This window comes from Rhea americana, unplaced genomic scaffold, assembly GCF_003343005.1.
Source record: "Rhea americana isolate MKP2758 unplaced genomic scaffold, rheAme1 scaffold_2, whole genome shotgun sequence".
NCBI classification, from domain to species: domain Eukaryota; kingdom Metazoa; phylum Chordata; class Aves; order Rheiformes; family Rheidae; genus Rhea; species Rhea americana.
The window spans coordinates 11,034,904-11,051,905 of record NW_028186149.1 but is presented as its reverse complement, the minus strand read 5'-3'; the positions used below and the strand labels follow the sequence as shown (position 1 = coordinate 11,051,905).

Sequence of the window (17,002 nt, the reverse complement as noted above, 5' to 3'; positions counted from 1 at the left end):
TATCAAATTCTTTATTTTGGAAGTTTATAATGTCATACCAGAAGCCAATAAATGTTTTCTCCTCTTTGGCTGAGTACTAGATGAAGCTGTACCAAATTATTAAATTTCAAGTCAATAACTTCTGAATGACACAATTAATTTCAACAACACTGCTAAAAAAGTACGTGAATGTGCAGTGTAAAAAATGGGTAAATATACAAATAAGGCTCTGTGTGTACATTTGTGTGCGCATGTATGTGTGTATATACATATAAAAAGAATGGCAATAGACATACATGACTATACAGAGAGAATATATATATATATATATATATACATATAGTATATCTTTCTAGTATGTCAACACTTAATTTCAGCTCCTCTTTCAGAAGTTTAAACCACCTGCTTCATTAATAGTTGATGTTTCTCAGCTGAAAAAGAAACACTAGCGTAACTGGGAAATTAGGCCACAGTAATATTTTTGATGACTGTAAATACTATTTATGAGCATGTCTCTCCTATTTTCTCATGGCGCTAAATATCATGAGATATTTTCTCATTTTATTTCAGCCTTGCTGTGTCAGAACACTGAAAACTTGGCAGTTTGTCATGTTTTAATTCATTTATTTCAAACAGTCAGTTCAGAGAACAAGATCAGTACACACACAGAAGACTTACCTTGTACTCTGTCTTATCGATGCCTATTAGGAAAATGAACTCAGCAATGAATAAGTTGATACAAAGGTTCTTGTGAATAGTATTACGATCACTTTGTAGGCCACGGAAAAAACAGAATGTGAAGATGCAGATGGCCAGGCAAACAAGAGAGATGACAATTCCCACCCAGGTGATGACAGTGAGGAGCAATTCGTGTACTCCATCTTTGTACTAGAAATAATCAAGAATGGGGAAAATTAATATGACTCTTTATGAGTATAAACGAAAATCTATTTTCACAGGTAGCATCCAGAAAAGTTACTTGCTATTATATGAGATGGGGAAAACGTACTCTGCRATTTATCAGCCTCAAGTCAGCTTCTCAGAAGAGCAAAATTAGGTTAAGTAGAAGAACAGCAGGTTGAAATGCAAAAGGTGACTATTTTTGCCAATCAGATAGCATTTTGACTTTTCCTATGACTGACTGAAAACTTGTTGGACAAGAACAAGTAGAGAGATAAAACATTTTGAAAGCACCACTAGTCTCTAATGCAAGTGGAGAGCTTTCCCTGGGCCTTCTTCTAAGAGTACATGTTCTTTCGTACAGGCCTGCAACTCCACATTGGAAAAGATGGCTAAGATTAACAATGGACACAGCAATTAGGACAAAATGCAGCATATTTTATACCTAGAATTCCAGTTCTAAGACGGGTCCTTGCTTCACTTGCAGCAAACTCACTCTTGTCATCTCAGTTGTTTTTTTAACGACCTTTCAGAATACAATAGGTTTATGAAAAGCCTTATAACCTTGCGAACAGTGCACACTCTGGGCCTCTTGACATCTGGTAAGTACTTTAGCTAGACAACAAAATTTTAGAGTACAAACAGGCATTCAAAAACCCAGTAAGGTAGCTCTTCGACCTTCCTATCGTAAGAAGAGCTGGCACTTACGCTTCCAGAGAATAGGCTGCACAGCTGCCCCTACAGATAGTCTCACCTATAAGTCCGTAAAATGTTTCTAAGGCTGGTCAGTAACTTTACAATATGACTTGAAGAAATCTCTTGTCCTTTTTTTGACCATCTTTAATGGACAGTTATTTTGGAAATAGTGGGTAGAAGTTAAAAATACTGGAGAAAAATCAGAAGTTTTGGATCTTTCTAAAAATTTAAAGTTAAATCTTAAAAGGTTTGTTTCCTGCTCATGGCTAGAAACGTTACTACTTACCACAATTTCCCGATGAGCCATAAGAATTGCAAAGTTGGTTAGGTGACTGCAAGCACAGGTTGTATGAGTTCTGTTTGTGTCAACCAGTTTGCAGCCTTGAGTTGACCAATATCCCATCATAGTCCTCTCTGAGTAGTTCCAGAAGGAACAATTTGCATTGAAGTAATTGTCAGGCTGGGAAATAAAAGGATAAAATAAAATGAGGATTTTACATACTAAAATGGCAGTAACAATTGTTTAATACGTGGAAAGGCTAATTTAGATTAAACTGCATGTTTCGGACAATAAAGTTTTTCATCAGCAAAATTGTGGACTATGTTATACATGGAAGGCATCTAGTTTAAAAGGGACTTTATAGTCCGAAACACTCTAAAGTGCAGTCTCAACTACTGTAGACCCATTTTTAAACAATTACAATTTCCATCTTACAATTTTATGCACTGATGGTACATTATAGTCATTTTTGCTTTCTGCAAAATTAGGGCTGTGAATTTATTCTGAAGAGATTTCTCCTACAACTGAGTATTTAAAAATATGTTCTCTTTCCTATGATTCTCACCTTTGGTCAGGCCAAAGTCATGCGAATATAGATCAGAAAGAAGTTAAATCCTCAATGTCTATCTATTTTGATGAAAAAAACATCAAAACAGATTTAAAAAACCATGGAAAATGGGTGGAAAATCCAATCATCTTTTCTTCATGCCTATACTGCTCATTTAGTTTTCCCATGTGAAACATGAAACAGAAAGGACCAATTTAAAGAGCAAAGAAATAAGTAAAATAAATTATCATGAAGAAGATATATACAAATTTGAAGCATAAACACGACAAAGATACTCTGTTTTTCACTGAATAAATGYATTTAAACAATTTGTATAGTTTCCAGAACCTGTCTGAAATCAATGTAAAAAGTTCAAGTGTCATTTAAACTTCCTACCTCAAACAAACAAGAATCTTAATGGTTGATATTTTCTATCCTGCTACCAAGGTTAGAGTTAATTTTCAGTTAGAAATAAATTAGTCATTTACATTTTCATGTTGATTACTGCATTAGCTTTCATTAAGAATACACTTAAGTTCTAATAATCACTGAACTAGGCTCATTTAATTTTATGTTCACAGACTTAACTAAATCTGCRTCTTTGACCTAGTCCAACTTTTAAAATTGAAATGGAAAAAAGGTTATTTTTCTGCATTGCTTTTTTGTTGTGCTGATTTTATGACCTTCCCATTAATTCATGAGCRTAACTCACATCAATGTGTTCCAGAGTGAAATGCACAGGATCTGTCAGGTACACCCGGCTCGACTCCTTGTTGATGGAGGCTGCAATGACGTGGGAGTTCACTGCAATGGTACTATTCCGCCCAGCAAAGTCGCTGCCCAGCTTTATGGTTGCATTTTCCGTACTGAGAAAACGTCCCAAACTTTTGTAAATGATGAAAACCAGTTTTGCTAATCCTACAAAAGAAAAGCTCCCATTATCACGCCATGAAATTCGTATTCATTGGAGAGCCCAATCTGCAATCTAATGAATGGAAAACAAAGTATCGGCAAACAGAAGGGCATTTTCAGGCTACGGATTTAAAGAAAAATGCCCAGATCTGCGCTACCTTTAAGAAAACTCACTAAACAGTCTTGTTTTGTTTTCATTTTTGAACTAGGGGAGATAATGCAGGTTTTATAAAATTTAATGCAYGTGCCCAAGACTCACCATTCCTGCTGTTCTGCTTCACAGTGCTTGCAGAGAGCTGAATCGAATTGCCGCCTTTACCGCCCTGAGGAAACTTCAAGTCCTGCACCTGGCCCTCAGTAATGAGCACTGCAACATCCAGAACTAGGCAGGCCAGAGAAAAAACAAGTATTAAAAGAAGGATGCAGAAAAGGTCTTTGGCCAGATTGCAATATGCCCAGAGATGGTATTTTCCCCCTGCTCTTTCTTTAATTTCCTCACACTGCTGTCCTTATTTGCCTCCACAAGACAGATCTGCACTGGCATATTTCAACTACACAGGCTTAGTTTTTTAAATTTTAATTAAATCTAGTGCACACTACTGAAATGACAGCTCTATAATAGTGAAAACATGACATCAAACCTTTCTTAATGTGTGCTCAAAAAACCCTTCTTAAAAATACCACAAATGCAAGTGTTGCAAAGAAATGTTTATTTTGAAGCTCCATAAACCTGTACAATATCCACTGCTAGCAGATCCAGATCTCTGAGTATTGATTTAGATATAATAAGGTTTTGAAACAGTCAGCAAATGAATAGGTAAATACACTCAAGCAGCGTATTTAGTGAAATCAGTACTCACATCTAAAGAAGATCGTAACTTTTTTCTATTTCTATATAAAGGTCTATAGTAAGACAACTTCTTTGCTAAAAAAAAGTATTTTAAAGTAAAAGCTCAGATGCAACTCATCCTTACTTAAGTTCTAATTTTATACCACACGGTATATAAAGGAGCTTTCACAGGATTATCACTGAAGGCCGGATTCTTTTGGATCTGGAAAATGACATAGGTCAGGACAGTCAATTTCTTATCAAGTCTGTATGTGATGTTAAATTGCRTACACAGACCTACAAAAGGTATGGAGTTCGTGAATGATTTCTGATCCTCTAAAACCCCTATGTGGCTGTGTGTTTGGAATTTAGCGCAGGCCTATTCAGTTTTGCACGAGGCCAGTACTGCACTACTGCTCTCATGAAGAGACAGCTTGTGGCAAGCAGCGGTGGTCCAACAGTCTGCTGAATTCAGCGGAACCGCTTATTTACATCCTAACTGAAATGTCTAGCTATACGGTCTGCATTAAAGGTGAAACTGCCTAAAAAATAAAATATATGACAGTTGGGGAAAGGCTCTTTGCTTTTCTAAGTAAAGAACTTACTTACCAAGGTAAGTACATTATTTAAGGCCTTTAAAAGTGAGAAGAAAAACTAATGGTTAATTCCAGCCCAGACTCCCAGAGGATTTTCTGCAATTCTACCCACATTCCTTCAGAAACAACTGGTGCAGTTACTTCAATAACAGATTGTAACACTCTTCCTGACCCTTTCCCAGTATCTTCCTCCTCAAACAAAAGCTAAGCAGAATCATCTTCTACAGTTACAAATACGCAGACATCGAAACACGAATTTAAAGTCTAATTTCTACAGTCTATTTCAATCTTGGTACCCCTTCAAATTAGCAGACTTTCAGCTTCCTTGTACCTCACTGAGACTTCATTCATTGCTGTAATAAGATGAAGGAATTTTAATTTTATGCATAGCAATGATTTTTGCCGTAACATAGCCCATCTTCCAGTATTTGCACATCTCTAATACAAAACTCCTTCATTTCTCTGTCATTACTTAAATTTTAGATTATTCTCCAACTATCTKCAGCTATTCTGCAGTCTCTGGAGCATAGCTATCCTGCATTATGGGAGATGTAGTCCACTGAACACATTTTTACCTGAAGGCAGTCATGTTTAATATAAACATTTGGTTGATGTTCTGAGTGCCTAAAATACTTAACCAGCAAAGTGCAATGCAAAAAGTAATTTAAATTCATTAGGAATAGATTATATATAATAGGAAAGCATTTTTGCTGCTCTACAGAAAGCAGTTACCTCAAAAAAATCCATACTCTGCCATTTAAGCACTCTTCGTAGCCRTATGTTCTGCTAATGATTTTTCAGTGGTAAATCAACTTTGCAACATCAACTACTTTACATTTTACAGTGTATTAATAATACTAAAGAASAACACTAATTTTGTAGAACTATACATGAAAAGCACTTCTCCCCAGCTTATAAGCACTTCCTACATGGGCAGGTATAGTTTTCTAGCAAACTCTGCATAGTTTAGCTTTCAAAGAGTACGTGGCTACTGAGAATATTTTTGTTGTTCTTGCGTAACGCAATGCAGAGTACTTGAAATTATGCTTGAAAAGAAATGCACTTACCAATATTTTCTGTGGGCATTGAGACTCTTGTTGGTTCTAAGAGATTATCAGCCAAGACAAAAGCCCCTTCTTCTAAAGTATCAAGTAACATGGTTGCTGCATGGGCTTGTTCAGAAGAATTCATATCTTTCCAGGACTCCAGAGCTTCAGGCCTGAGCAGGTTGTCCACTGTATCAACAATTGCCTGCATTCATTAGAAAACTATCATTAGGTCTGACTGCCCCAGGCAGCTGGGGAAAATTTCCAACATTATCTGGTGACAATTATAATACTTAACTGTCAGAATGATTTACTGTGATTTAATGGCACTAGAAAATTATTGCCAACATAAAAATATTTTCCATCCCCTTGCTGAATTAGCATTAACAGAACCACAGCCACTAGCACTGTGTTGTCCCTAAGTAGTAAACATGAATATTAGACTCGTCTCATGTCAGATATAAAGACAGTCTCATTAATGTGCTTAAAATTTTAAAAATAAATGCTGAAGTTTTGCCCGAAGCTTTCATCTTAATGTCAAAATTTATAACTTCTATTTAAAAATACTAATGCCAAAAATGGCATTCTGTAGTTTCAGCTAAAATGACAATAATACTGTTCGGGAAACTTAAGACAACTCATGCAGCTAGAGCACCATAAACTACTCGTCTATGACAAACTGCCTTCTTTATTACAGGAGGCATGAAATGAAGCTGACTCAGTGGATATAAATTAGCCTGGGCCACTTTCACTCCCCCTTCTGTTCCTGTACCTGTTCACAGATATTTAAAAAGATTACTAACTCCCATTCCTGCACGAAGGTCAGTTAAAAAAGAAAATCAATAGAGCAAACAAGATGTCCACTGACTGTCCCTGCTAACTGTGAAGGCAAAACTGCAAAACTGAGTAAAGCTGCCATTTAAAAAAGTCTGCCTTGTAACAACTCTATCATCGTGTTTTAAGGTTCATTAAGCTGCATATAAAGTAACAGTAAATAAGGAGGAAAAAAGAATTTCAGAGACATCATTACATTATTTTTACAAAATAATCCAATCAATCACAGTAATCAGTTAATCAATTGAAGGCAAGCTCTTACATTAATGCATAATGTAGCTGTGCATTGAGTATGCCATGCATTGCTGAAACACCATGTTTACTCTGTCCCATCTACCTAGTCATAATGTGTCATTAAGCATATATATAATTTGTTTGATCAATTTAAAAGCCTTGGGAATGGAAACAGAACACGCTGTACAAACAAAAATATGTTGGTCTGGAATACTGTATTGCGCAAATAAATGAGTAGAAAAAGTTGGTCGAGCCTATTGTCAGAGCAAGATTAATTAGCCTAATCCATTTTAATATCCTCTTTCTGTCTGCATTGTGAGCCACCACGACCTTCCTGGCAGGTGGAAGATACTTCGAAGTGGCATTAAAGCCTTTTTTCTTCCTCTAATGGGAGACAGAGTAGTCAAAATGCTCACACTGATACTGCTGCAGCCATTAACTAGAGTGGAACAGAAATTGGTCTGCAGAGGCCAGATTCATTAGTCACCAAGAAATACAGATTGGAGCCTCTAATCTGAGGTACAAATGAATCCTCTGTCACAAAGTGGGAACTTGCTTCATTTGCATAGTGTAAGCCAGCTTTTGACTTGTAATTTTGAGAGGTTTATTAGTCTTATCTGAGCAGGGAAGCCTGTTCGAGATCTACAGAAAATCACACTGGCCAGACAGGAAGGTTGTGCCAAATTCTTTTGTGTATCTCTGTATAGTGCCAATGGTATGCACTAATTAATATGAAATGCTTTTTATTTATTATGGAATAATCTAACTCTGGATTTTTCCATTGGAATCAGAATGATCAGCTAGGCAATGACACTTCTGAGACATTCTCTCCTCTAAGACGAAAGAAACAGGGAAGGTAGAAAGACCACACTGCCCCTGCAACACCTGAAATCTAAGAAACTCAATTCCTGTTCTTTGTACAGTATTATTTATTATTGAAAATTAAAGTATGAAAATTCAGTTTACTCCAACAATAGCTCCTGGATTACCCTTTAGAGTCAAAAATAATGTTTTCTAATAAAAACCTACTAAAATCATTATTTGTGAAGTGAATTTCTCTCCTGATTTTTGTTTCTTTTTGTCAATTTTTTGCTGTATGTGGTCATCTCCCATCCATTTTCTAGGCTGCAGGATGAAAGAGAGAAGCACTGCACAGAGAGCTGTCTGTTCAGTAACTCTGCATTATTTTATTATGTTGCAAAGTATTTCTAAGTTCTTTTTAAAAACATTCTTGCATTTAATCTCAGAGGGTACAAGTAAAACCCAGTATTTTAAAAGAAACTTTGAAAGCACATGCAGTAAAATTTTGAAGAGCCTCAGACTTGATCTATTTTAAGTCTTTTTCTCTCTTGTTAAGAGGACTGGGGTGGCATTATTGGCATTGTATCACGGAGGAGGAGCTGACAACTACGGACAATCATCCTGCAGGAGATGAAAGAAATTGAAAATCAGGCAACATATAGCCTGGTTAGTGGCATATATTTTGCTAGTGAAGTTGGAAAAATGTGTTTCTTTACATTTTACCCTGAAATTGCTGAATCTGGCCATTGTTAAAAAAATAAAACAAAAAACAAAAAAACCCTAAAAACTGTAAGAAAGAATGATTTTACTAGATATAAAAATGCACAAGGAACAATGCAGACTATATAAATTTTTCATGCAAGTCAGTTCAGTCTAACCAGTCTTTGATATAAAAAACTACCAAGGTGAAGTAATTTCTGACCAGTTGCCAKTTTTTTTCCTCTATCCAAAGCCATATTATAAGGCAAGGAATGTTACTTCCAATTCAGATAATAACCATTTCTGTTCTTATACTTTTGAGTAAGTTGAGGTAAAAGAGGTATAAACTTTGATCTTTTTCTTTTCTGAGAGTTTTATACCTGTGCAAAGCCAACATTTGTACAGYTGATATGGGGCACAATACACATTTATCAAAGACTGAAATACATAGGATCATGCAGCAAGATGATAAAGCGTGGCAGGTTGCTGAAGCAGGGAGAAAGCAGGGTGACAGCACAGGAGAGATACCTTAAGGTAAGCCCTGCATGTCTTCTCTCGTTTTTGGAGCTTTTTAGTAAGAAAAAAGAAAATCAGAAGTTAGACACATTCTGGAAAGCTTCAGAAATACCCAAAAATTAGTCTGGTGTTTCAAATCCCAAATCTGAACTATAAAGAGTCTGGACATTAATATAGTTTCTGTCCAGTGATGACTATAAAAATCATTATACAGGAAACTTTTCTTCCAAACCTTAATACAGACACCTAGATATATTTGCCCAAACAGTGGGATTTGTGTGAAAAGGCTGAAGGAGAAAAATCCTGTGTGAGCACCTCACCTGTCTCTGGGAAAACTCTTTTAAGGTTAGCTAGGGATTTTAAATAAAATTATTGTCAAAATATTGAAGGGGAAGCAGGATCTCTCTAAAGAAGCCTGAAAAACGTTTCATTCATAGCCTGTTGACTAAACTGAGGCAAGGAAGAGATCATGAAGTAAAGCACTTCTGAAAAAACCAGGAATGACAATATTTATGTGATTTGCATCTAAAACACTAAGACATAAGTTTTCTCTAAAATAAGATTTCCTAATTCCAAACATGGGGTATATTTTTAATATATCAATAATAACTAATATTGTGTCTTCAAAAGGCTAAGAAAGTGCTATTATTCTGCAGGAAGTCAGATCAAAACAAAATCTTGCACCTATGCAGAATCCCACTGATTTTATTATATATTTAGGCTGATCATTAAAATGCTCACTGGACAAAAAAAGGACAAAAATACTGATTTGTTATGGAATTTCTGAGAGCTACCGCCCATTTTCCTCACACTAGTTATAATGTACTTTGTATTTTGATAAGGGACACACAGCTATTCTGTTTTTAGGATGAATCAGCTATGATGAATTATCGCACATCACCTACAGAAAGGAATTTAAACATTCTTCTCTGTATTTACTACTGTTTTCTCTCACATGTTTATTCCAGAATTATAAGCACGCAGGAGCAAAGTATGGATTTGGCAGTACTATTTCTGAAAGGAAAAAAACCCAAGGGCAACGGTTATCCCAGCAGGAGGTACTGAATGGAGGTGCATACCTTGTTATAACTCCTTCCTGCAGAGTCTTTCTCACTGGGCCTCAGTTCCTGCAGCTGAGCATCAAGAATGTCCACGAGCTGCTCCATCAGCCTCACTGACGAGCTGACATCCCCGGCAAACACTGGTCCTTTGGTGTGTTTAGCCAGTTCATTGGCCAGACTAGCAGCATTTTCTCCACTTCTGATCTGAAATGACAATTTATATTATCTCAGCAGGATCCCTTGTTCTGCTTGCGGCTCCTAATTCCAATTCCCCGTATACCTTTGTTGTGGTGAAATAACCATTTGCACATACATTCAAATCTGCAACTAATTGAGACCAATAATGTTCTCTTTATCTCAGAAGATTAAAGGTTCTTAGATCCGTGACACACAAAAGCAGTTCTTAACAGCTATCAAAACCAGAAATCAGACTGGGACTTTTGGGCTAGATCTTCTGTTTCATCCTCACTTTTATTTTACTGCCATTATCAGACACTATGAAACGTATTTGTTCATACCAGTGCTTGAAGCATTTGAAAGTCAAGTAGCTTGGTACTGACAACAAATTATCCAGTTTTCATAAACTTAGTAAATCTCAGTAGGGAGGGAAAACAGAGAAAATGGCTCTGTGCTCTAATCATACTGTTACTAATGCACTCATATAAAAATATATTTACTACAGTATAATTTTCCCTAACTAAAAAGTGCTCGTATACCACACATCTTGCTGTGTGATTTATAATGTTTGATTCATTAAGCAAATATAGCTTTTGTTTTCTGAAGACAAGGCAAGCTATTTTGCTTTAAATAGCAATGAAATTCCATAAGTAGATAAGGCACAAGAACTCAGAGCACATGTGAGCTGAACTTTTGATAAAGGCTTTACACACCAAGCCTGAGTAACTCCTCCTATTCTAAATGAGCACAGAGTAGTAACGATGGTTTCAACAAACAAACTGAATTATTAATGCTCAGAGTTAAAAATCCTTAATCACGTTGTATTAAAATGTTCCAACCAACCTTCTGCGCCAACTGGTTCACCCAGTGCGAGGTGCAGTTGCTGAGATCAGGGCCTTTGGGGTTCCACGTTCCAGTTAAAATCACGCACAGATACGAGGCAGTTCCTACAACAGATGTAGAAACCTACAGTGAAACTGAAACCATTTTTCTGCATGCATTTAGGAAATCAGSTAGAACATACTCTTAAAACATGCTCAATTCTGAATACCACTAATGGGAGTAGCTGACAATAATTAACAAAAACTTTAAGAAAATAATGTAATTACAAACAGCAATAAAAAAAGTCACTGAAAAGTACCAGGCATTTTCTGCAAACAAACAAAAAGCTCTTGATTTTTCCTGGAGCTCATCCAGAGGGGAGTTCATAATGAGAAAGGCAGCTGTAAGCATATTTCACAACCATCCTCAAGCAAAGACCTAAAATTTGACCTGGATTCTCAAAGAGCATGTGCAAGGCAATTCTGCACCCATGCTCAAATGCCTTTTACAGACTACAACTTGACCACTGCCTGTAGATACTGCATTCTCCAAGTAACAAAAAAAATAGTAGGAAAGACAGCTTCAAATTAAAAAATATCACCATGAGAGAGCTGCACATTGCTTTCTGAATCAAGATATATTTTTAAAGACAATACCTCGTGTTCCTTTKGGGCAAGGGCGTTCAACCATCATTCCTCTTTGTGTCTGAGGCCAGCTAATCCCTCTAGCCTCAGACGGTTCACAGAATCTCTCTGGCAAAGGGAAAAAACTTGTCACAGGAGGAATTTTGGTTGTGGAAACTGGTGGTGGTGGCTTGGGTCCTCTGCTTCCTTCTTTCGTTCCTCCGGCTAATGTTGTGCTTATGGGACCTTTCTGTGATGTAGTGCTAGTGGTGGACACTGTGGTTTTGTATAGCTCTGCTGAAGAAGTTATTGTCACTGCTGTGGTAGGCACTGCACAGAGAAAATTAGAGTAATAATAAAGTAAGTGATTTCAGAATTATCAAAAAAAATTTTTTAAATGTTATTTATGTAGTTTTAACGGATTCTCCTGTGTCTCCTTTGATTTATCACAATATCACTCTTTTCTTATTGCTATACTGGATGCTTAAGATATAAAATTGAATGAGTTTCAATTTCTTTTTTTAATCCCAGCTCACACCAGTATGCTGTTTCAACATGTTCTCTGAATAGTTTTTCCGTAATAAAAATTGATAGTTACATTTCCGAAGGCTGAAAGGCAATACTAGTGAGTTATCAGTACATAACAAACATAAAGCAATTAAAGATTTCGTAATCATTTCTGGAGAAGGAATAACTCAACAGACAGACTCATTTGAATCAGCRTGCCATAAGCAATACAGTTCAGCTTTAACAGCAGAAGTAGTGGGCTGTAACTAACCAGACCGTTTTAAAAAGCAGACCCCCAAACTTCAAGTCACCCACTACACACCTTCCAGGAAAATAATTACTGTAACATCTTCCTACCCGGTAGTCATTCTGCTTGACAGACTCGTAGCATGCCTGATTAGCTCCAAACAGAAGAAAAGCATAGCAGGTACATGCTGGTTTAGTGCTGGAATAGTTGAGGCTTTAATATCCCTTTTTGATAAAGCAGGTATGAAGATACAACTCATYCATGCCAACGGCAAGTACATAGTTTAATTTTTGATTAAACACTAGGCTTGGTTTAGGCCCCATCTTTTCTCATTGAGACTCATCATGGGTCTTTTCACTGACCAACGGAGGAGAACTGTTGGAACTGGTCAGATTACCCCAGAGCTATTTAATTTTGGGGTGCATTTGTTAATAGTAGTGGAGATAATACTCTGTAATTTCCGTTCATCACCTTGAAATGTATATTGAGCAACAGCTGAAACAATGCAAATGAGTAATGCAATTGAAATAGTTATCATTAATTATTTCCAAATCTTCATTAGCATTCACAGTGTTTTATATGCATAAAAGCACAGATCCTTGTACTGAGGAATAAACAAGCTCATATCAAATCTGCTTTTTATATCCTTCCTGATATAGAAATAAATGAAGCTAATTTTAGGATTAACTTTAGTGCATAAAGTAAAGTTTGGTTTTTTGTTCTCTTTGGCCCTTGAACTCTGACTTACTGAACAATGTATGTTCTTAAATTAAACCACAAACAAAAACAAAAGAAGAGGTGCCTAGCTTTCATCCAGCGGATGTTTTTTAGGTTTGTGTTTTGAATAAGATTAACTGGAAAATAAACAACTATTATTTCAAAATCCTCTTTTAATTATATCCCAGTTATAACAACTTCTTATGAGTTTTATTAATTTATGTTTTTGTTTCTGTACGAATTTAGAGTGGAGTTTTTGAACATCAGAATCTATTTCTAAAGAGCACATGCAAAGACATCCTTTTTAACCCCTTCTTGCTCACAGAGGAGAAACTTCTTCAGAGAGTGTCTTCTGCCCAGTCTGCAAAAACCTGTTCAAACCTTTGTGTGTGCTGCAAGCGCTTGCCCAACATCTTCGGCAACTGCTGTAATTTCCTTTTGATTACAACGCATCTGGCTTGCTAGCACTTTCCCAACTCACGTTTGTCCAAAGCATCCCAGCTGCTTGCAGCCGCATCAGGCGACTGCTGCTCAGCCGGGTCCTGGGCAAGAAGGAGCTGCCAGGGGAAGGGGAAYGAGGCAGGCAAAAACCGGTTATTCCCATCAACCCCTAACACATCGTGCTGGTTAATACATTTTGATCACTAAAATTAGCTTTAGCAATATCGCTAACAGTACTCAGCCCTACAGCACTTAGGCTGTCTTTGCCTCAGGAGTGAAGTAGCCCTGCAGGAACTCGCACCAAGTGACAGAGCTTTAACAGTGAGGTGATGATTTTCAGGACATATTTTGTGCTGAACCCTGAGCTAAGATATTCTGCTGTCATTATGGTAGTCTTTAATGCTMGCCATTAAAACGAATTCTAAAGCATATCACCTATGATGTAAATATGACCCACGTAGCTTAGCAGTAATATATACTTCTGAAACTTATTTAAGAAGACTTTTTAGGAAAAAAGACTTTAAACCACCTCTGTCACAAAACTAAAACGAATACAGAACATTTCTAAGAGATTTCCTCTTGATTTACATTTAAAAAATGGAGTACTCCATATATTTAAGAATGCACCATGAAACTTCAGGCAGAGCGGGAAGTCTTAGAAGGGAGGAAGTTGAAAAACAAGACCCAACTGAACCCATTGCTTTAGGAATACATCTAGCATTTAGAAGGCAGATCATTTTGTTTTTGTTGACCTATTGGAGAACTTAATCTGGAAGGTCATTGTCCTGAGCTTTAAGCAGACACATGATAGCTGCCACCACCTGATGTTTCTCGGTCTGCAGGCCCYGGGTGATGGCATCTGCAGGCTCCTATGCACCGTCTTTCACAGTGCTTTACAGATATAAGATAATGGCAGTGACTATTAATAAACTGCAACTAAGAAGAGGAAAAATCTCCRTTTTGGGGTTATTAACATTATCACTCCAAGCAGCATGGATGAGACTGTAAAAGGCTGAAGATTTGTAATTTTTGTCCAATTCAAAAAAAGCAGGTTTTACAGTGTGAGATTCTATTTTGGACTTTTTGATTAGGCTTGACATGCCAAGGAGAAAAACAAAACCTCTACTTCCTTCTTTCTTTTTTTTTTTCTCTTCTTTTTTTTTAAAATAGGTGTGTTTCATTGTCAGCTGCAGACAGTCTTTGTAAAATAAAAAATAACAGGAAGAAAATTCAAAGACAGAAGTAGAGGATAACTAATTTACATTTGTTTCATGCATTACCTAAYAGCTGATTTAAATAGTTATACGTACTATCTGTTCCCAAAAACGGAGATGCCACTGGAGTAAAACTAACACCTGTTTAACAGTGTGATGTCTATAAAAAAACATAACACAATTGCCTAGGACAGCAGGGAATAGTAACTTTGTTTCCCCAACTGACAGAAAAGAGTAGATTTAGAGAAGGCATTAATTTTGAAGCTATTTGGTATTGATTGCCAACAGGTTTCAACCCTAAGTAGGCATTAAATACTTAAGAAAAAATCTGACATTAGATACTAAAATCTTATTGAAATGCCTAGATGATGCATCACTTCTGAATTTCTAATGGTTCCATTTCCATCTCCCTTTTCATCCATTTCATCTCTAGATGATTTTAGAAATTGGCTGCATTGATTTTTCAGTTAAACGTATGTTTTTATAGGTCAGACATTTAAATGTATTTGAACATCYGAAAATACAGACGCCCGCTTTCCTTCTCAAAACGTGTCACACACTGAGCTGGCACGCAAAGCAACGGGGATCAGAGACCTATGGCAGTCAGGATCTCCCTGTCTTCTGCTGACTCCTGCTATGTGCCTAACTGTTTTTATGCTTCAGTGCATATGGGGGAAGCCACTAAGACTTTCTTAATTACCTGTAGTTTCCAGCTATTACGCTGGCCAGCATTCTATTGACCCTGCCAAATCCCATTTAGTTGAAAGCAAAACGTTTACACAGCCATTTCTAAATTTATACCTGTAAATGATAATAAATACGCTATAAAATTAGCAAAATAGCTATGATTAAGAAATGTGCTATCTGGTCCCCATTATGCTGTCTTTATTTGTACAGCCGCTCTTTAATCAATCTGCAGTGTAGCAGATTCAAAATAATAGTAAAGAGCTGATTTACTTAACAATTTGCTGCATGACTTCATCATAGATTCTTGGGAGTTGCGAAGATTTATCTGCACTAGCTTTCTACTATTTTAAGCCACTGGTGATGGTACTCTCAGAGGTTTTGCTCTGTCCATACCCACAACATCCATATTTTCCTGCAGTGATCCAATAAAATTTAATGAGGGGTATCATGGTACAAAAGGGGAGACTGAATTCCAGTCTGAACAGCTTTGCTCAGTTAGCACAAATTGGGATAAGTATAGATGAAATCTTTCCCTAACGCACTAAAACAAAACAAAAGGGTTTATCTTCTTTTTTGTTACCAAGGAAACCTTACAATGTAATAACTCATTCACTTTTTAGAGAGACAATTCCCTTCATTCTTCCTGAGTCTTTTCATTTAAAATTCCTTTAAAAAGACCTTTTGCCAACTAGGATTCTTTTGGTCTTCTGAATACCTCCTTTAGAAATAATGGAAGGGAACATATCCATTGAACTTACCAAGCATATTTAAAAAAAAATGTTTTGAATTTTAATAGCTGTTATTTTCAGGACCCAATACATTCTATTTTATTTTTAATTTAATGTTTATAATTTTACATATAATTTTCTCACTTAACCTTATAAAAGGTGCTGTTCTGTAATATTTGAGCAGTATTTGTCAGCCATATCTCAGAATACCATTTATAGATCTACAGACTATAATTTCCCTGAGAACAGAGAAGAAAAAACAACAGATAAAGARTGAAGTCAAGGGGCAATGTTCTTGAGGGCAGAAAGAGCTGGAAAACTCAATTTCTAAGGTAAGAGAGTAACTTGGCTGCAATATCCTTAGTTGTAGAAATCTGAAGCATTTTTCTGAAGATTAAGAATGTAAGGACATGAGGAGCCTGTAACATGCAGCGCTGCAATATGGGGAGATAGCTTAGGTTTGCAGCAAACACAAGGTCAATATTAGGTTTGTTAGAGTAATATATCAATAGGCTTATTTAAAACTGGAAAAAATAAAAGGGGAAAAAAGGCAGGTTTGGAGTCACAAATGAATCCAGTATTTTGGCCTTGGGAGCAATGCAAAGGTTTGCGTTCAGGAGGGTGACTCCAAGGTGACACAGAAGGCTTCCTATGAAGGAAGACGACTTCTTTTTGAATCGCTCGATAGTAAGAAGTTACGGCGTAGTCAAGCACTGACAGCCAAGACAGACAGATGGGTAAAAAAAAATCAGCAAGTGTCTACGTATTATTATTGCTCCCACGGCAACAGAAGGAACACAGACYGCTGAGCTTTCCACCAGGGCCCCAAGTTAACCGTTCGAACAGAAAAGGCCAGGACTTCCAATTTGGAGGCACTGACCTTGTGACATCATTAAATACTGGATATTA

General features: G+C 36.7%; 1 protein-coding gene across 5 annotated transcripts in view; it reads right to left on the bottom strand.

Moving 5' to 3' along the window:
* Positions 1–17,002, bottom strand: part of ADGRL2 (adhesion G protein-coupled receptor L2) — a 171,752-nt gene that overhangs the window by 25,033 nt on the left and 129,717 nt on the right. For 4 of the 5 annotated variants that reach the window (XM_085303480.1, XM_085303485.1, XM_085303483.1 and 1 more), the window contains exons 6-14: positions 11,586–11,882; positions 10,951–11,054; positions 9,949–10,134; positions 8,882–8,920; positions 5,807–5,990; positions 3,574–3,696; positions 3,115–3,320; positions 1,862–2,035; positions 658–867 (exon numbers count right to left, since the gene is read on the bottom strand). In XM_085303480.1, the coding sequence (XP_085159606.1) occupies positions 658–867; positions 1,862–2,035; positions 3,115–3,320; positions 3,574–3,696; positions 5,807–5,990; positions 8,882–8,920; positions 9,949–10,134; positions 10,951–11,054; positions 11,586–11,882 (1,523 nt within the window). The remainder of the gene's footprint in view (positions 1–657; positions 868–1,861; positions 2,036–3,114; positions 3,321–3,573; positions 3,697–5,806; positions 5,991–8,881; positions 8,921–9,948; positions 10,135–10,950; positions 11,055–11,585; positions 11,883–17,002) is intronic. The other variant, XM_085303481.1, reaches the window with a different exon arrangement.